General features: G+C 44.7%; 2 protein-coding genes across 14 annotated transcripts in view; both read left to right on the forward strand.

The window, feature by feature from the left end:
* The window catches only part of LOC126997530 (uncharacterized), a 134349-nt gene extending 130946 nt beyond the window's left edge, over nt 1-3403 (forward strand). For 2 of the 3 annotated variants that reach the window (XM_050858674.1, XM_050858675.1), the window contains 4 exons: nt 918-969; nt 1165-1388; nt 1544-1643; nt 1804-3403. In XM_050858674.1, the coding sequence (XP_050714631.1) occupies nt 918-969; nt 1165-1388; nt 1544-1643; nt 1804-2243 (816 nt within the window). In that variant the 3' untranslated portion in view covers nt 2244-3403. The remainder of the gene's footprint in view (nt 1-917; nt 970-1164; nt 1389-1543; nt 1644-1803) is intronic. The other variant, XM_050858676.1, reaches the window with a different exon arrangement.
* A 202-nt stretch (nt 3404-3605) lies between these two features.
* The window catches only part of LOC126997534 (uncharacterized N-acetyltransferase DDB_G0290199-like), a 94293-nt gene continuing 76726 nt past the window's right edge, over nt 3606-21172 (forward strand). For 3 of the 11 annotated variants that reach the window (XR_007752172.1, XR_007752175.1, XR_007752174.1), the window contains exon 1: nt 3679-3870. Coding sequence is in view for 5 of the 11 variants with exons in the window: in XM_050858686.1 (XP_050714643.1) it covers nt 3771-3870 (100 nt within the window). In the remaining 6 variants the exon portion in view is untranslated. Of the gene's footprint in view, nt 3871-21172 lie in introns of all 11 variants that reach the window. The other 8 variants (XM_050858683.1, XM_050858684.1, XM_050858686.1 and 5 more) reach the window with 7 other exon arrangements.

The following is a 21172-nucleotide window of genomic DNA, read 5'->3' on the forward strand; positions in this document are numbered from 1 at the left end:
TCTCTCATTTTCTCTTCAGTACGATATCGAGCACTACACACACCCATGAACATTGAACTTACTCTTCATGACCTCCGCCGTGCGTGCGCAAAACCCCTTTCTATCAGTCATCGGCGGAGGGTCACGGGTATCCTCATCCTTACCTTCTCGTGTGTCGTGCTTCGAGGCTCAGGTTGACCCCCACACGCTCCTCCTGAATAAAGGACGAGGTGTAAGGAGCGTAGGGAGGAGGTCATTGCTGGCTAATCACGGTACATAAAGGAAAGGGATCACGTGGCAGCCTCGGACCACACCACGCCACACCTGTCCACACCTGTCACACCTTCCCCAACACTCCTGAGCCTCACCTGTCCACACAATGAGTCACACTCCTCACCACCCTCCGGCCTGGGCGTTAATGTCTAATACTATCAATTCATGTGTATTATATTTTTTTTCCGTTCCTGCCTGAAACAACAGTGCGTGAGGGCAAGGTGCGTGTGTCTGTGTGCGCGCCTCGCCCTCCCCTCCAAAACAACGGCAGCCCGGCTGAACTAATACACCGCGTGGCTGAGCGGCTTGGGGGATACGCGGGGCATGGAGGGGAAGAGAAATAAAAAAAACTGAAAACTAATGCAACCAGACTGTTACGTTGTGATTTAAATCGTCTGAGCTTGAGATGCACAGTCATGACGTTAAAATTGAGTGGATGCGCAGAACGACGTACAACTGTGAGCTCTAAAAGTGTCTCTGATATTTTATTAGTACTTTAATGAGGTCAGATTACCACACATATACGTAGAAAATAATATAAACTCTTGCACCAATCACGTTCTCTATATAATGGATTCACGTTTGGCAGGTAAAGTTGGTATTTGAATTGATATTACAATTTTTACAAAGCTTAAAATTCAGACACTCATTTCTTTCTTGCTCAGGCGAAGACCAGCGGAGAGGCGTCACCCGAGGACACGCCAGCGCTGCCAGCAGGTGAGGTGACAACCGTGTAGCCGAGTAGCCCAGTAGCCGAGTGACGAATAGTGGGGTTAGGGGTTGGGCGTAGAGGTTAGGGGGCAGGATAACAGTTGGGGTAAGTACAATTAATTTTTCTGGTTAAATTCTAAGAAGCCGTCAGTTCGCTCTCCTCTTTCTCCCTGACAAGCTCCCTTATCTTTCCGCCGCCAGGGTCTAATCTGGGAGGTGACGAGACGAGCGAGTCTGTGGCGGAGGGAGGCAGTGACGGCGGCGACGTGGAGGGCGGGACGGCGACGACACCGGCGACAGGTGTTGACAGCTTGGTGATGACGGGCGGCAGCGGCGAGGGAGAGGTAGCGAGAGACGCTGCAGCAGCAGGTCGCGTGTTTACTGCCGCCCCCGAAGACTCGCTGCTGGCTGTCTGCGCTCCAGCGGTGAGTAGCTGAACATCTTGCAGAGGAGAGACGCGGCGTCCCTAAGGATCTAGTTGGGAACCTATCTAGTTTTAGTTTTTTTTATAGTAATATGTTTCGTCATTACCCGGATGTGTTTGTGCTTGTTTGTGCAGCCAGACATATCTGCTCCACAGGGAAGGGCGGCAGCTTGGGCGCCGGGGGGCAGCGCGACCCTTCCCAGACTGATGACTGGCGGCCGGCTGCCGGGCCGAGAGTCACGCGACTGTCTGACAGGTGAGTGGTGAAGGGCATTGGGCCCGGCAAGAGGGTAGTAGTAGATATGAGAGAGTGCAGTTCTTGGCAGTGTAGTAAATGATGGGGCTTGATTTTTCTTTCAGAGACTTGTGAGTAGAGGGCAATTAATGTGGGTAACATGTATTAATTATGACTGCAGCGGGGTTACGCTCTGTAGATGCCTCGCTTGGCACCTCAACCACCAGCGTGTACACGGGGGCCTCCCAGAGTGGCCTGGGAGGCCTCACCAGCGCTGTCAGCCTGGGGCAGGTGTCCGGGGACGGTGTGAGCGGCATCAGTAACCTGGTGGGCCGCATGGCGCCGGGCGTTGCGACATCAGCTGCTTCGGTCACGAACCTCGGTGACTTCACTGCCGCTGCTGGCGGCGTGGGCGGCTGTCTCGCCGTCATTGGCGTAGGAGACTTCTCCAACGTGGGTAGCGTGAGTGCCGCCAGTGTGGGTGTGACGGGGATGCCGGGCGGGCCGAGGCGGCACTCCACCTCCTTCCACCAGCCGCTGCAGGTCATGCCGGGCACTGGGGCTGCGGTGCGACCTGCCGGCCCGCAGCTCCCGCCGGGCACGTGGAACACCAGGTTGTGAAGGTCTACAGAGAACACTGGGACAGTTGTGTTACCGATATGGGAGGCGGAGGTGCCGGGCACGTGGAACACAAGGTTGTGAAGAATGAATCTGTCGTCATTGTGTCGTGTGGAAACACTGCCAGGGCCATGCTCGCGACCCCCACACGTGTCCTCTTACATAACTCTTGTGTGTGTGTGTGTGTGTGTGTGTGTGTGTGTGTGTGTGTGTGTGTGTGTGTGTTGCTTGATGACTGTTGACATGAAGCGTGCAGCGTGAATGGACAGCGTGCCGACGCTCGGCCTTGGTGGGTCAGGCGGCGACGCCAGCGTGGCGTAGTCTGGCACACCAGTAAACCTCTGTCAAGGGTGATCAGTGCAATTTTTTTTTGTCTTTTTTCAGAGTGGATATCAAAATTTACTTGATTTCGTATTGTAGTGCATTTCGTACTGTAGTGCACCAAATTACAGTGTCGTTCTTACAGCATCCCTGTGTGTTTGTGAACGTGAATCATTGGCGTGTCAGTCCTCATAGGAACACATAGTCGTGGATATTGTTGTATAAAAGAACAAGTGATCTTTTTGTGTGTTTCTAAAATCAGTGTCAAATATCGCAACGCTGTGCGTCTGAACTTTAACGGGGACCTGTGACTCTGTGGCTCCCAGACCTCAAGTGTGTCAAGGCTCCGTGAGGCGGCGGCGGCCCTGGGGGCTGTGTGGCTCCCGAACTGTCAGTGTGTCAAGGAGCCGTGAGGCGGCGACTGCCGTGGTGGCCGGGATGTTCCGGCGCCGAGAAGACAGTGTCGACACCCACCTGGAGATATCACTCTACAGCGGCCTTTACTCAGTGGTGACCTGTGTTCTAGGTGTTGTTCATGTTAGGCACCAAACTGTTCACTCCACATTTATCGTTCACTGCTATTTAGTTACGTAGAGTTTAGAACATGGTGACATGAACAAAGTACATGCTGCGTCATCTACCATATTTTGATATATATAAGTAATAAAAAAGGTATTTTCATAAACTTCTCCACACGACGTGCCAACGCTGAGTTCGGGCATCTGCGCCGAACGTTGTTCTGTATTCAGCCTTTCGTTGGTTTACCTTCGTAACGCATGTGTCACGAGGCGTCACTGTATGTAGTTTTAACATGAATCAAAGATTGAGGTAATAAACTGCGGCAAAGTCTTGTTTTATCTCTAGAAAGATGTGTTAGTGTCTGACTCCCTACCTCTGTACCTGAGAATATAACACACACACACACACACACACACACACACACTTCTAATAATAACTATCAGGTCTATTTGATGACTATATTGTTGATGCTCCCAACGGCTATCTAAGAATAATACATATAAAAGAAAACGGTATTACAAATTATCAGCTGTCTGTGAATCATAGAAAACGACATGCTCACTCACGCAGCTCCCGGCAGGTGGCAGCAGCGTAGGAGCAACTCAGTCTCCGGGGCGACGCGGTACGCTTCGGAAAGGTTTATTTGGCAAGGCTGTGTTTGCGTTCTGGAGGAGAGACTCGGCTGGTAAAATGTGTATTCAGCGTGACTCAAGGCATGGTCGTGGGCCCCGGACCGTCCAGAGAAGGCCAGGAGTGTTGACAGGGGCGCGGTGCAGGATGTCTCGTCGAGGTAAGTACACGTGAGCGGCGCGATTAATTTCCCCGGAGCTTTGGGTCTGATCCCGCTGGCGTGGCGCTGGCCTGGGCGGACTAACTGTAGCCAGCCGCCCTGTAGGTTGCAGATGACCCGGCCACGTTTCGGGTGTGTGAGAGAGATTGTTGGGCCATGTAAGCCTCGCGTGATCAAGGGTCAGGCCCGCTCATGCCTCCGCCGCGTCCCCAGGCTCCGCCCCTAAGCTCCATGTCTGGTTCGAACCGTGGCTGCTTCGGACCCGGGCTGACTCGAATTTTCTCGGGCAAACTGTGTGAAAGTCAATACGAATTCCTTACCTTAACTGATTCGTCTTGATAATTGGCGTTTACATATGTTAGCGTATGCCAGATATTGAACCACCATTAGTTTTACGAAGTTTGACGCTAAAATATTTAAAGAGTACGTATATTTTGAGTAAGATTCTTAAACATCTCAACGCCCAAGCACACATATTTGACAAGGCTTTCGAAGGAGTTATGGGCATTTCCAGGGGTAGTTGTATGACCCTGGTGGTAATTTGACCCTTCTCCTGTACCATAAACCTAAAACAACACTCATTAGAACCCGATGGCTCTCCTTTTCGGCCCTAGGAAGTAGCTGATGTGGGAGGTGGAAGCGTCTGAAAACACCGAGACCTTGCCGACACACACCGGAATGAGACGAGACAGATGGAAATGTTTGGGGTCGTCAGCTGAAGGTCTTCCCGGGCCCCGCAGCATTACTCGTTCCGTCCCTGCGAGGCGGCCAACAAGATGAACTATTAATCTCCCGCACAGAGACGAGCGGATGCCACGGACCCAGCGCCACCAACATATTCCGCCCTGTGTACAATATTAATGATCTGGGTCGGGGTCGCGTCGTGGCTGGCGTGATAATTTGCTTCGTGTTCGGTGGAGTTTGAATGACACTTAAACGTGGGATATTTGAACCCGTGACGATGAGTAGAGAAGCAGTTGAGATAATACACGGACCAAGAACCTCCCTTTTGGCCACTCCTCTCTACTGTCGTTTATAGCAGCAGTACTTAGCGGGCTGTTTTGTTATATTTTTTGTTCTTCCTTTACTGTTAAAAAATACTAGAGCGACTTCGATATAGCAGTGGCTCCATAACAACTATAATTAAAGGGGAGAGTCTCACGTAGTAGTTTTGCATTGCTAGTAATAAACATCCACATCTTTTTTTTTCTACTTTAGGGAGACGCTTCGATACCTTGTTGGATCATAAATATCGATAACTAACAAGATATAAATGGTTACGTAACTTCCTTGCATTCCCAATAATTAACAACATCCATATTTATGTTTTCACCACTAACAACTAAGCAACATTGGATCTTTTCCGTTTGGCGTACAGCGCTAAAATTAATTTTAATATAGATTTTCTTATGTATTTTTGTCCGTAGAATCCGAATATGAAACACGTTTTTATGGGAAACTGTATATGTGACTTTTCAGCGAGAGAGGTATTTTCTCAAACACTGCAGCAGCCTCGCCGCCAGCACACCAGAGGCGACGCGCTCGCAAATAAACATTTTATTTTCAAAGTTGTAAAGTCAAAGTTTGATTTTCAAATTTTTCATTACTGACTGCTTGAGGACGGAATACTATAATAATACTTTAAAGTTTTTTGAATTTTTCTTCCAATTCAACAGAAGAAGAGAAAAAAAAAAAAACTAAAAAACTCAATAAAACAAAACTGTTAAAAAAAAAATAAATGATATTCTGATAATAACGGAAAAAAAAACATGAAAAAAAATATATAAAATTACTTTTAGCGCGGCAACATTTCAGCAAACTTCTTCTTAACCCAACAAATTACCGTACTTCCGAAGTCCTCTCGTGCGTCGGCGGCGTGTTTTGAAATCATTAACCGATAATAACGTATAATTATGCCCCGCTGCTCTTCATTATAGCGCTCCCGTCCCGCCATTGACTCTTTTCTTATGTGCGAGTCGAGTAATTAGCATTCCGAGGATAGCGTTGGTGAAGAGTGGCCGAAGGGGAAAGGATTTGTTGATCAGACCCAGGTTGCAGCTACAAATTTATGCTGTGGCGTTTTAAATTATATCCTGACTGCCTTCGCGATTAACCTTCATCATAATATAGGCAACAAATGATTCAGAAACTCAGGATTCTATGCATATTTTTTCAAAGAGAATTACTACTTATTTTTCATTACTAAGGGTCAAATTCTTAAACATTTCGGGCTTTACACATCCTCATTTAACAAGGCTTTCGTAGGAGTTGCTGGGCCTTTCCAGGGGTAGTTTTATGACCTTGGTGGTAGTTAAGGTCTTCCTCTGTGCAATGAACCTCAAAAATATTCAATAAACTTCGATTGCTCCTTTGGGGACCTTTGAAAATAGTTAATGCGAGGGACTGAAGCGTCTGAGAATATCAGATTAAGCTTCCTTCTTGCAAAACACGACAAGCTGAAGGCCATTGGGAACAGACACACCAACAACTACTTTAATATAGTACACCACAAGACTTCAACATTAACTGAACCGCGTCCGATTGTCACTACTGGACCACAGAGGCTAGAGGCAAAGGCACTGCTATCTGTATCAGGCTGCGTGTGATGTGGTGCAGAGGGGGCGGCAGTGACGACGTCCAGCAGCTGAGTGAACGGCGAGGGAATGGACGGAACGAGAAGGTTAATGGAACATGCTGGTGCGCGGTCTCAAGGGATGGGCCGCGTCTGGGGAAATTCTGGTAAACTAGGTGAGAATCGAGACACCGCGGCCCATACTGAAGGGGTGACTCAGGAGGTTACACATTTTTTTACAGCAAGGGAGGCGAAAAAGAAAACGCAACAAAAAATGCCCGCTTGATTCTGCCCCAGTAAAGAAAAAGAGAGAGGTCGAATTCGAAAGGAGAAATTGTGAAAGAACTGTCGGGAATATTTTGACGTTGGAGTGATGGTTGTCCGTGAATTGTGTAGGTGTGTAGACTGACGGAGTGTAGCTGAGTGTAGATCATGTGTACTTTGATTAACACTGGGAACATTTTTGCATCATCACAATGGGAGTTACTTCGAGAACTACTCACTTCAATACGAGTTTAGGGGACTATTAAAGGGAATAAATGGTAAAATTAAAAGAAAGAAACATTTATGAATTATCAATAGGGAGTTCTGTAATACGAAGAGACTAAATGGATCTAAAAGGTGAAGTATAATATTAGAAAAGAAAGTAGCGCTGTTGCATAGGCTCTCGAATGATCATGTGTGTGTGGTGGGGAGAGAGAGAGAGAGAGAGAGAGAGAGAGAGAGAGAGAGAGAGAGAGAGAACTATGGAGGGCCACCATGCACATTCATGACTCGTGATATGTCAGCCGGCGAGGGAGCCCCCAAAAGTGCTCACCCCACCCTTCCTCCCCCTTACCCACCCCCCCTCCTAACCCTCCTGCCCTGACTGGTGGGGGGGCAGAGCAGCAGAAGGAAGGCCTGTCCCTGAGCCAGACGCCGCACCCTGTCACAGCCACACAAAACCGGCGGCGTCATCACTAACAACGCGAGATGGTCTGCATATCTACGTTTTTTTGAGCAGATCCAATTCGTCTTTCTTGATTGGTAAAACTGATTGATTGGTTTGGAATTCCTTACATGGCACCGAAGCAGATGAGTCGAATTCGCCTTTCTTGAATATTAGGATTGATTAACTGATTTGAAATTCCCACATGGCGTCAAAGCAGATGATTCGTATTGAGTAGAAGTTTCGGTTAGCAAAGACATATAATTACTAAATGTAAACAGCAACTGATTGATTGATTTGAAATACCTACATGGCGGCAAATAAGATAGATGCATGTATGTATTGAATAAAAGTTTCGTTAAGTAAAGTCACATAGGTATTAAATGCAAAGGATTTTTTTTATATATGTTTCAGCGAGTTATTTTTTTCTCTTTACAAATTTACTTTTTTTTTCGATATATCTTTTGGGGTAAAATTCGTGCCGCTAAATGTTAAAAGCATCAATTTCCGACAAGTGAGGCGTTTCGAATTGCGAGGATAAATAGATTTAGAGTAATAAAAGCGAGTGAATAGAATATACTTTTTTGATTTAACGTTTTCAGCATCACTGGCAACCCGACACACACACACACACACACACACACACACACACACACGGAATCCCCTCCTTCCCCTTCCTACCCCCCCACAGTCATCCTTTTTCTCCCCCTACACACAGCTCCCCTTCATCATCTCTCCCCCCGACAAATAGCCACCTCCTCCTCGTCCTCCTCCTTCTCCCCACACACGAAATCTGCAGTATCGTGACCCTTAATGGCAGACTGTGAGGGCAAAAAAGAGCTACACTAATGCCATCTGGTAATTGCGGAATGAACTGAGCAAACACGGGCCGCGAAGTGATTTACCGGAGCTCGCGGCGGCCAACGAGGAATCAGATGTGAGGAGCAAACAATGATAAGCTCGAGAGACACGCTGGGGTGGAGGATGTAGGAGTGACTGAAGTGAGAGTCGTGAGTAGAAGCATAAGGCGTTTAGGTTGCAGAGTGAAGAAGGGTGTAAGGAGAGGGCGATGAGGAGGTGAAGAAGAAAGAATGATAAGCTCGGACACAATGAGGATGAAGGATGTAGAAGTTAGTGACGTGAGAGTCGTGAGTTAAAGCATGGAGACTTGAGGTTGGGTAGCAGAGTGAGTGAATGTGTAAGGAGAGGGCGATGAAGATGCGAAGACGGTGAAAAGCCAACGATGATTATGAGAGTGAGTGGGGGTGTTAGGAGAGGATGATGAAGATGCAAAGACGGTGAAAACCCAACGATGATAAGTTAGAAGGATACAAAGAGGACGAAAAATTATAGGACTGAGGGGAAAGAGAGCAGTGAATAAAAGCATAAGACTTGAGGTTGGGTAGCAGAGTGAGTGAGGGTGTTAGGAGAGGATGATGAAGATGCGAAGACGTGTAAAGCCAACGATGATGAGTTAGAAGGATACAAAAAGGACGAAAAATTGTGGGAGTGAGGGAAATGAGTGTCGCAAATATAAGCATTGAGATTCGAGGTTAGACTCTTATGTATGTAACTTATTGTATCCCTATCTACTTCTCTTTTCTTTCATATACTCATTTTTTTCCTGTTCTAGTTACTTATTTATCTTATTTCCATATTTTTTCCCACTTATTATTTACGTAACGTCTATTTCTCCATTTCCATTCTTTCCCATTTACAATTTTTCCCTTTTATTTACGTAACCTATATTTTCCCATTTCCATTTTCTACCCACTTACTATTTTCCACTTATATTTACATAACTTATATTTCCCCATTTCCATATTTTTTCCCACTTAATATTTTTCCCTTTTATTTACGTAACCTATATCCCCCACTACCATATTTTTTTCTCACTTATTTCCCCTTAGATTTACGTAACTTATATTTCCCCCTTACTTATACACTCCCTCATATTTACTCACTAACTTATCTTTTCCCCTCTTATTTTACCTATTTTCCCTCATTTCACTTACCCCTATTTTCTTATTTTTATCCTTTTTTTCTTGTTTTTCCTTTTATTTACCTAAGTTATCCTTCCTCGCCTTTACATAACCTATTTTCCTTCTTACACAGCATCCTCTCCCTCTAAAGTTCTCCTTCGTATAGGTATCCCATGTAATGAAGCCCAACCCTCTTAGACCTTGGCCGAATATTAACTCTGGCAGGACTTCGGAGCTCCTTCACCGCCTCCTCCTCCTCCTCCTCCTCCTCCTCCCCGGCGAATGTATAATGCCTGTAATTAGAATATCCTTAAGATGTTTTTATGCCCCTTGGCTGCGCTGGAGAGAGGGTGGAGGCTTGGTTCTCGTCCTGGCTCTCGTTTCGCTCCTGCCTCTTTTTAGTTTGCTTGCTTAATGGATTTGCATGTCTACGTTATGAAGTCCAGCCAGCGTCCCTTACTGCAATGTGGTTTTTGTAGTACTCGTGTTTGTAGTAGTAGTAGTAGTAGGAGGAGGAGGAGGAGGAGGAGAAGTAGTATTATTAGTATTTTTTTCATCTTTTTCCTTTTCCTACTTTTTATTTCACTTATTTTTATCCCTTTTTCGACTTTGTGTGTTTTTCCAGTACAGACATTTGACCAGTGTTGACAGTAGTAGGAGTAGTAGTAGTAGTAGTAGTAGTAGCAGTAGTAGTAGTATTTTTCATCTTTTCCATTTCCTTTCTTTTATTTTTTCATTTTTTATATTTTTTGGACCGTGTGTTTTCCCAGTACAGACTTTTGACCAGTGGCGGCAATGTCTATATATACTCCGTTTATATTCACAAAAGTTTACTGCTACACATATTCGACACTTTATTTAACTCTCTTTCACTATATATGTATGCATGTATGTAGGCAGTATGTATGTTATATGTAGTTACGTGTGCATGTATGTATGTATATGTGTATAAATGTGTCGATATCTGTCACCGTCGCCATATCCATATTAACCCATCCGTCTGTCTTTACCTGTCCACTTGCGCGCCCACCTCATAACTACAGGTGTTCACGCTCGTCGCTCACCTGGCTCAATAATCTGACGTTGACACTCGCTTCAAATTTGCGTCACACAAGCGTTCTAAATCTTTCTGTATTGGGGGGAAAAGTGCTCACGTTCCCATAGCGATATATTTTTGATTTACACGAGGAAGTAACTGGGCTCCTATGTTTTGCTAGTAGTTGTATGCGAGGGATTTCCATCTTTATAACTTATGAGAGAGAAGGAAAAGGACGCCTACATAGGGAAAAAGTGTTCACGTTCCCATAGCGATATTGTTTTGATTATACACGAGGAAGTAACTGGGCTCCTATGTTTTGCTAGTAGTTGTATGCGAGGGATTTCCATGCTGTCAACTTTGGGAGAGAGAAGGAAGAGGACGACTATATAGGGGAAAAAGTGTTCACGGTCCCATAGCGATATTGTTTTGATTTACACGAGGAAGTAACTGGGCTCCTATGTTTTGCTAGTAGTTGTATGCGAGGGATTTCCATCTTTATAACTTATGAGAGAGAAGGAAAAGGACGCCTACATAGGGAAAAGTGCCCACGTTCCCATAGCGATATTGTTTTGATTTACACGAGGAAGTAACTGGGCTCCTATGTTTTGCTAGTAGTTGTATGCGAGGGATTTCCATGCTGTCAACTTTGGGAGAGAGAAGGAAGAGGACGACTATATAGGGGAAAAAGTGTTCACGGTCCCATAGCGATATTGTTTTGATTATAAGACGAAGTAACTGGGCTCCTATGTTTTCCTAGTAACTTTATACAAGGGTTTTCCATGCTTTCAACGTCAAGAGAGAGAAGGAAAAAGGATGGCAATATTAGGTAAAAAGTGCTCACGTTTCCATAGCGATATTGTTTTGATTATACGAAGAAGTAACTGGACTCCCATGTTTTGCTATTAGATGTATGTAATGGATCTCCATGCTTTTAACTTTGGGAGAGAGAAGGGAAAGGACGAATCTATAGGCAAAAAAGTGTTCACGGTCCCATAGCGATATTGTTTTAACTATGGGAGGAAGTAACTGGACTCCCATGTTTTGCTATTAGTTGTATGCAAGGGATTTCCATGCTTTTAACGTTAAGTGAAGAAAAAGGACGACTAATATGAAAGTGTGTCCAGTTAAGTTTAGTTCGTTTATATTTCTCACGTTTCCAAGTCATAACGAATTATTGAAAACTAAAGAAGAAAAAAAAAGCAGGTACCACACACATAAAAGGCATGGAATGAAACTGACAGGAAAATATTATACAACTCGCGCTTAAAATATAGCTAAAAGGGACGGTGCAGTGGAAGAATCCGATTTGAGGATGAAAACGCTAAAATGATATTCGAGTCCACAATGAAAAGGGAAACACCATATATTCCTTTGTCCCCATCACCCTTAACAAGCCCTGAGCCACCCTACAGCCCACACAACCTTACCACCATAGACTACCACCACAACATTACACCACCAACGCCACCAACAACAACACCAACACAACCACCACCTAAACCTCTCCTACCACCACATTACTCCACCACCACCACCACCATCAACACCACCGTCAACACCAACACAGCCACGACCTAAACCTTTCCTATCATCATATTACATCACCACTACATTGAAGCACCACCACCAGCCGCGCCTCCCCACCACCATCCCCACCACCACCACCACCCACATCAACACCACCACCACTATCGGCAACAGCTCATCGCAATCGACAGAACAAACTAAAGGGCAGCTCAACCGTTTTATGTTATTAATTCCCCCTGAAGTCACTGTTATTTGGCTTGATTACTGCCATTAAACAATTAAGCTACTATTTCCAGCAGGCCAGAGGAGTATACACTAACGCAATACACAACATATTCACTAAATTCATATACGTGTCCTTCCCAGTGAGAATTTTTATCTAACAAAGCAGGACTATTTTTTGTTGATCGCTACTGTATAATTGGTATATTCATTAAGTTCATAGACGTTTCCTTCCCGGGGTAAATATATATCTAGCAAAGTGAGGTGATTCTTTGTTGAGCCTTACTATAAATTGATTTCTGCCCGTCATGCGTTCGAGTGAGTCCCGTCTGAGATCAATGTTTTTCCTTGAATGCGTCGTCTTGAAAGAGATCAAAGTCTTCTGTGAAACTCCACCGAAGGTCAAGAGACGGAGGAGATGTTTGGGGTTGTCTCAAGTTCTGACGAAGACAATGAATAGAGAGAGGGAATTTTCTGTCGCTATGCTCTTGGGAATGTATGAAAGGGATGAATTGAAATGCATTCGCCCGGTCAAGAAATAAAAGAGCCAGTTGTTGCGTATAGGTTAAATTTGTTTGTGACTCGGTTAATTTTCAGCCTCCTTCCCTTCCCTCCTTCCTACCCAGCCCCCTACACACACTCTCTCTCTCTCTCACACACACACACACACACACACTCACATGAGGTTATAAACATTTTTCTACTGTCACATTCCGACAAGAAAACTGAAAGAGCTCATGGAAAATACTAGTCGTGAGGTTGTTCTGTATATGGAGATGGAGGGAAGGATGCAAGGACGGAAGAAGAGAGGGAAGAACGGACGGAAGGAAAGCAATAGAGAAGGAAGGAAGGAAGGAAGGAAGGAAGAAAGGAAGGAAGCAGTCCATGAGAGGGAGAGAGGAGGAAGAGTAATTAATGTTCTGGCGAGGAGACGAAGGGAAACAGTTTAGGGCTGCACCAGCGAGGGCGACACAGTCCAGACAAATGAGGTGAAGGATTGGCTGCGCTGTTGTGGAGGAGACGTTGAAAATGGGATGCGAGTTAGAAATATATAAAGTTAGTGAATATGATGTTGGAGTTTGTGAAAATGAGGTTGATTCGAAATACTTGTCAGGGAAACATTTATATAATAGGATTGATAATAGCGTGTTTCATTCTCCGCTGCCAGCAAGATCACAGACTTTTCAGATTGGTTATATAGTTATTTGCCTGTTTTTAGTGTTCTTTTTTATGCAAATCGCTTACAAAGGTTGCTTGCATGTTCTCGAATCGATGTTGAGTGTGTAAATGATGACAGTATTTGTAGGTGATGTAATTGAAATATGTCGCGTTTTTTTTTTTTTTTTTTTACTTTCTTAACCCGGTAGCAGCGACGGGCCAAATTTGTGCCATGATATAAACCTCCCAAGATAGATGATGCATAAACTGATCACATATGCGTTGATATATATTATGAAATGGTCTGCGTGAGTGATGATGATTCTTTCTCATTATTTTGCTTAGAGGGGCCTTTAACCTAACCTAACCTAACCTAACCTTAGAAACATGACCCCGCAGCTACCGGGTTAACTGTAGACAACCCCGTCGAATGTGATTTGCCTCGGGGAGCGACTCGCCTTTTGTCGGGACCAGAACTTTTGTACCGAGTGAATGGTAACTTTTTCTCCTTTCAAGACGTCTTCTGAGATCAAAGTGAAGATAAGCAATGCGTCGCTGAAGGACATCTAAGAAATATGCAATGCGGCAAAACATAAATTAAGGTGTAAGTCTGTTTCTTCATTTATACAATACACTAGCGCTGCCAAATTATCGTACTCAGCCTATTGCATTTTCGTAGTTTCTGACCGATAACTATAGCAAAAAAAAGTACAAAAACCATCAATATTTAAGAGTTTTTACAATGACTTTAATTTCCTATCATTATTTGCGTGGTTGTGACAGTCTTGGAGCCTAAAAATGATAAGTGAATTGTTCTGAGTACGATAATTTGGCAACGCTGCAATACACCCCATGATTCGAAGTGGAGCAGAGTCGTGTCTTCCACTGGCATCCAAATCTCGAAGAAGCGTGAAAGGGTTGAGCTTCTGGCAGTGACGGTGAGGCGGTGCAGGCCGGAGCATCTTCCCGAGACGAACGAGGTAATTTCAGTTAGAGCGACGGGGAACCGAGAACCTGAGCCGCGAGTGACCTCCTCCAAGGGGTTCCGTCTTGCGTGATGACGAAGGAAGCGGCGTCTTGTTATAGCGACGGAAGAGCTTAAACTTGAGCTTGTGACATGGGTGACTTCCTCCAGGGGCCTCCGTCGTGAGTAATGGTGGAGGTAAGGGCGTCGTGATCTCCCTTCGGCTTTAAAAGTTCACCATTTTTTTGTTTTTAAGTGATAGTTTCGAAAGCTTGTTGCTCTGTGACTTCTGAAGTGTTGTTCTCAGGCTTGTCTTTGCATTTATGTGATTTGTAATCGTAACTTCAATCACGAGACGACGGATGCATATTTTTTTGTGTTTTGTAATATAGAGTTTGCGCACGGGACGATCCACATTGTTTTTTTGTGAGTCTTAAAGATGAATAGAGAATAGAATGAAGAAGAGAAAGTTAATGAAGAGCCGCTTGATTACCGGAGATCAAAGTCCTCCGTGCCAAGTTTGTCGGAAGGAAGAAAGGAAGGAAGATCTATCAGCGAAACTCGATGACTATTATTCGTGAAAGGGGATGCGCCCGCCAGAAAGGAGTGAGGAGAGGAAGGCGGAAGGAGGGCGGCCTGATGCAGAGGGAGGCTGGAAGGGCTGGTGATTTTAACCTGCGTCGAGATTATCTGGTCGCTGGGGATCAATGGCGGACGGGATGTAAATAGCGGCAGGGTGAGGGGTATGAGGGTGGACGGAAGGGGTTAACTCGGTGGTGGCTAAACTGACACAAGCGGCGGAACGGTGTGTCTGGCATGTGGTTGGTAGCGTCCGGGAGGAAAGACTTAATTCTCGTCTCTGTTTGAAGGTCAGGGTGAGGGAACACTACCGAGGAGAAGGAGGAGGAGGAGGTCTCTTAAGAGGTTAAATAATAAACATCAGATTAGTTTCGTGATGTTGGAAGCGTTGCCTGGACGTTGCGATTAATATTTCATGGTTCGCGAGATTCGGACGTTGTATCTGTCGTGTGTATGTCAGTCAGCGCTGCCGAGGACGTGGAAAGAAAGAAGACGTGTTACAGATATGAAGGAGAGGAAAGGAAAGACTCGCTCGCATCCATTCTTTTCCTTCATCCCGAAAAAATGTTGCAGATGGAAAGGTGGGATCATGCTACCATTTTTTTTCTCTCCGTCGTCGCGAAAAAAGGATTGAAGATGGAAAGGCGGGTCTCGAATCCATTTTTATTTCTCCGTCGTTGCAAAAAGGAGTTCCGGAGGAAAGTAACAATTCAGGTACAGTCCTCAGGGTCCAGAAAGAGAACGTTCAGCCCCAAGAGTCCGGCCTGACGGAAAAATTATACGGATTTTCGACCAAGTCTTCACCCTCTACGCACTCTTCTCCCGTATAAATGTGAGGCCCCGAGCACAGGCACACACACACTGCAGGTGAATGGGGCGATGATTGCCAGCCAGGAGGTGTTACGCTGGAGTGGACCCCGGGCCGTCTCGTGTCGCGCCAAGCCATAGACGAGTTTTTGAGAAGTTTTCGCTCCTAAAATTTTTCGACATGGACGTTAACTGAATCCAAACGTTACGAAAGTTTGCGCCCGGAATTTAGGAAGAAAGTCCAGTAGTTTTGTCGGAGGAGAGTTGGAAATATTTTAGTGTTTTTTTTTTATAGTTGAGAAAATAAAATCAGAGTTCTCTTATCAACGTACATTTGTCTATATATAAGTACGTATGTCTTAGGAAAGGGGGCGTCACTTATTATTGAAAGAATAGCGATACTGAACCTCTCCCAGCATGTTAGAGTATCAGAATCGGTCCTGTTATCTTATTTCTGCGCCCTCACTACCCTCCTGCACGCTATTAAGATGGTAATGCAGGTGTGTGTGCTGGGGGAGGCCTCGGCGAATGGGGACTTCAACTTCAGCTCAGCACAACGCAGAATCCGAGGCTTAGTAATCAGCGGCCAGATGTTCAAACCTTTTAATTTTTGGTATTGGGATCACTTTGCATGTACTTGACAGCCAATTTTCTTTCCCTAATTATTATTTTTTTTTCGGATTGGCATTTGACTAATTATTTTTGTGTTGAGAAAGTAAGGCTTGTTTTTCATACTAATTACTTAGAGGGGTAGACGATAACAGGAATTTTCGTTATATAGAGTGAAGAAATGATAGTTTTTTTTTATATTCAGAGAAGAGAGAGTATGCAAAGAAATCAGTTCATATTTAATTATTTACTTAACGCTGACAGATAAATACTTTTGACAACAAGACGCACAATGAAATCAGGTCAACATACAATAGGTTTTTTTTATTATTCCATTTTTTTTACAGTAAAGGAAGCAGATCAAAGGCAAAAATTAATTAAAACAAAAAAGCCCGCTAGCACACACACACACACACACACACACACAAACGCTACATATAAGATGACATATATATCAGAATGTTTTGTTAACGTGTAAGGGAGTCACGAAATCCTATGAAAAAGCGATTTTGCGACGGACGTAATGCAACGATTAAGAACCTTGTTAATGGCGTCCGTAAAGCACCACAATTGCTGCTGTATAGGGCGAGACTGCAGGCCATTCGTGTCACCGTGAACGACAATGGCTGGTGATGGGCCGCCATTCGCTTCTAGATGGTGGCTGACGGGCGGGAGGCGGCGAGGGAGGGAGGGATCGAGGCCAAATCGGTGGGAGGCAGTCAGGGGGAAAGGGCACGATGGTCCGGGGACTTATCTCTCTGATGACCCCCGCCTCGCCTCGCCTCGCCTCTCCTCGACTCCCCTCCTCTCGTCCTTCCCTTCCGTCCCCGTCACCCGCCGCCACCTCGACACATCAGCTTCGGTTGGTCTTAAAGGGGGACGGAAAGAGGTGTGCGAGGAACTTTCTGCTTCTGGTTTTATTTGTGAATCTCCACTTTGCTTGGTATGTTAGGTTTATGCAGATATTGAAGAGGGGCAGAGAGGCTTGTGTGAGTAACTCTGTCTCTGTTTTTTATTGGTGAATGTCCATGTTGTTGAGTATTTTAGGTTTATGCAGATCTTTGAAGGGGGACAGAGAGGCTTGTGTGACTAACTCTGTCTCTGTTTTTTATTGGTGAATCTCCACTTTGCTGAGTATTTTTTATTTGTGAATCTCCACTTTGCTGAATATGTTAGGTTTATGCAGATATTGAAGAGGGGCAGAGAGGCTTGTGTGACTAACTCCGTCTGTTTTTTTATTTGTGAATCTCCACTTTGCTGAATATTTTAGGTTTATGCAGATCTTTGAAGGGGGACAGAGAGGCTTGTGTGACTAACTCTGTCTCTGTTTTTTATTGGTGAATGTTCACTTTGCTGAGTATTTTAGGTTTATGCAGATCTTTGAAGGGGGACAGAGAGGCTTGTGTGACTAACTCTGTCTCTGTTTTTTTATTGGTGAATCTCCACTTTGCTGAGTATTTTAGGTTTATGCAGATCTTTGAAGGGGGACAGGAGGGCTTGTGTAACTCTGTCTCTGTTTTTTTTTTATTGGTGAATTTCCATGTTGTTGAGTATTTTAGATTTATGCAGATCCTTTTCCAAAGCAAGACGTTCATATCCAGACAACTAAATGAAACCTTCACTCTTTTATAAACGAGCGACAACCTAAGAACAGCGTCATTAAAGTGCTGGATAGTTTTATTGAAGGAATGACAGATAGGAAAACTTATATGGTTACTACATAAACCACAAAAGGACGCTATATTCTGCTAAGGTGATATCTAGAACTCCCAGTAATGTCTTGGATGTCAGATTCTCATAATTACACTAGATGAAAGTTGTCAGAAAAGTTAACCCAAGTCAAACGGGTATTAACTATTTTTTTCACTCATACATAACACAAAAGAATCCTCCGTGTCTCAGCCGCACTGTCCGGGGAAAATGACAACCCTGGTGGTGGTGGGTCCGAAATTTGAGGCGTACCTGAATAGCCCCGCCGGGTGCCTCTGATTGGATCGACGACCTCCTATGAGTCTCGCGAGATCTCGAAGGAAGTGACAGCGCGGCGGCAGCGGTGGCAGTGGGGGCAGTAGCGGTGGTGGTGGTGGCGTGTCTTTCCTCATTCTTTTTGTGCAAGTGTGGGAGAAGGTGAGAGCGTGGTACTGTCCTGTCATTCTTTTTACTTTGGGGCTGAAAAATGAAAAGTACTGCTGATGTTAATGTAGTAGTAGTAGTAGTAGTAGTAGTAGTAGTAATTAAAGCTGTTATTTAGTTATGTATTTTCTAAGGCAATTTTATCATGGATTTTGAAAGGTAAGACATAATAGATGAACCTTTAAAACCGAATCTTATTACATACACAGTTTTCTATCAGTTATACAGGTTAAGTTTTTTCTACATAGCATTAGTTTTCAATAGGTTTGTTTCTTCATATGTTCAAAGAAATGTCCAAATCCCATAAATAAGTTTCTCTCGTTTTCCATGTTCCTGTGCATCTGTTAACAGATTCACATTGTTCGTCCATTTCCTTCCTCGTGCTTCATTCGCCTCGTGTTTCCAAAATAGTTTTCTGCTCTCTGAAAAAGAAGAAAAAAAAAAGTTTCCTGCCCTCATTCCAAGTTTCTCTGTTGTTATTTCCATTTTCATTTTAATACTTTCAAATCACGCGATAGAGTCTGGACCGCATTTGCCAAATCTTTCCTTTGTAGTCTGATTCCTCGTTGTTTATTTTAGATGCTCTTTTTATGATTATTGTTGTCGTTGTCGTCCAAACAGTTACGTTCACGGAGTTTATGTTTGACCGGCGTGGTTGGGAGGCGGCGTTGTGTGTGTGTGTGTGTGTGTGTGTGTGTGTGTGTGTGTGTGTTTTATTATGTTTCCTTTTTGCTCTTTTCGTTTCCCCTTATTTCATGTTTTACCTTCACTTTTCCTTTTCCTCATCCTGCTCTTCATCGTGCATATATTTTCTTGCATCATATTTCCTTCTTTCTCTCCTTTTTTCCCTCTTTTTCATGTTTTACCTCCACTTCTTTTATCAGTGTTTTTCGCCGTGTGTGTGTGTGTTTCCTTTATCATACTTCTCTCTTGCTCTTTCTTTCTTTCCCCTCCTTACATGCTACCTCTCCATTTTTTCCTTTCCTTGTCTTGTTCCTCGCCAGTATTACCAAAAGTCAGGCAGTCAGGCAGTCAGTCCTTCCTCGCCTCTTCGTTGTTGGTATCTTCTGTGCGGTGACCTTCTGAACTTGACCTCTTTCTTTCCTTGCAGGTGTGTAAATTATCATTTGTGTATTCTGTCCGTTCATCTCCTCTCCTCTCCTATCTTTTGGAATCCTATCCTATCCTATCCTGGACACACACATATACACATACAGTTGACCCTCTGAACTTTCCCCTTTCGTCCCTTCCAGCTGCATTTTCTTATTCATGTATCTTACCCATTCCTATCCTTTCCTATCCTATTTTATCCTATCCTGTCCTGGACACGCACATACACAAACAAACAAATACACACAGTAGACAACGAGGAGTTACTACAAAAAGAAGAAATTACCACCAGGAACACAAGAAGACATAGTAAAAAACTGAGGAAGGGAAGATGCTTGAGAGACATAAAGAAATATAGCTTCCCACAAAGAAATATAGGAGTTTGGAACAAAGTGAGGATGTAGTATTGGCGAGAAGTGTGCAAAGCTTTAAGGAGAAGTTGGATAAATGTAGATACGGAGACGGGACCACACGAGCGTAAAGCCCAGGCCCTGTAAAACTACAACTACGTAAATACAACTAGGTAAACAAACACACACACACACACACACACACACACACACACACACACACACACACACACACACACACACACACACACACACACACACACACACACACACACATCGTTTTATTAAAGGAAAACGAAGTAGGTGAGAGAAAGTACCCCGAAACACTTAGGTCCAGGAGGTAATCGGGCCACTTTTCCTGTTCGTAAGTAGAACATCTCTCTTCTGGAAATGAATCCCCCGAGAATGTTCCCTTCCGCTCATTTTCCAAGATTTCCTCGTATTTCCTGCATGGCCTCCTAACCTCACCTCACCTCACCTCACCTCACCTCACCTCGGCCTTCCCGCACAAGAACTCACCACCCAGTCATCACAGCCAGGACCTGGAACCTCCCCCCACCAGCTGCTGCCCCGCCCCGTCCTTCCTTCCCCTCTCTCTCTCTCTCTCTCCTCCAACAAGCCGTCTAACGTTTTTCTCAGGCCGCGACAAACACCTTTTCCCTCACTTCCTCCACCTCCTTTTCCCTCTTCCTCAAGTGATTCCTTTTCCTTTTTCATTTCCGCACGCCATCCTGTTTTTTTCGTTTTTCAGTAAGGCTCCTTCCTCTCCTTCTCCTGTTCCTCAATCTCTTCCTTACGCTTCTCCTTCTCCGCCTCCTCACCTCCTTTTCCTTCTGTTTCCTCTTCCTTTAACACTTCCTTTTCCTTTTTTTTTATTTTCGAACGTCATCCTTCTTTTTTTTCCTTTTTCAGTATAGCTCCTTCCCTTCCTCCTCTCTTCCTCCTTTTCTCCATCTCTTTCTTAAACTTCTCTTCCACCTCCTCCTCCTCCTCAAATTCTCCACGACCCTTCATTTTCTCATTCATAGACTCCAAGGTGGATTAAATCTTTCCTCACGCTCCTTCTCACTCCACACGATGTTCTCTTGACCGAATCCACGTCCGACCCACCTCGATATCGTCTCCGCCAGGGCCTCTTTCATCTCCCTTTCGCTCCCTCCCAACCCCAATCAGTACCTCCCTCCTTTCCCTCTCTTCCCTGCCTCCCCAACCCCTTCAGTACCTCCTTTCTTTCCCCTCTCTTCCCTGCCTCCCCAACCACCGTCAGTACCTCCTTCCTTTCTCTCTCTTCCCTGCCTCCCCAACACCTTCAGTACCTCCTT

Source organism: Eriocheir sinensis, chromosome 12 (genome assembly GCF_024679095.1).
Source record: "Eriocheir sinensis breed Jianghai 21 chromosome 12, ASM2467909v1, whole genome shotgun sequence".
NCBI classification, from domain to species: Eukaryota; Metazoa; Arthropoda; class Malacostraca; order Decapoda; family Varunidae; genus Eriocheir; species Eriocheir sinensis.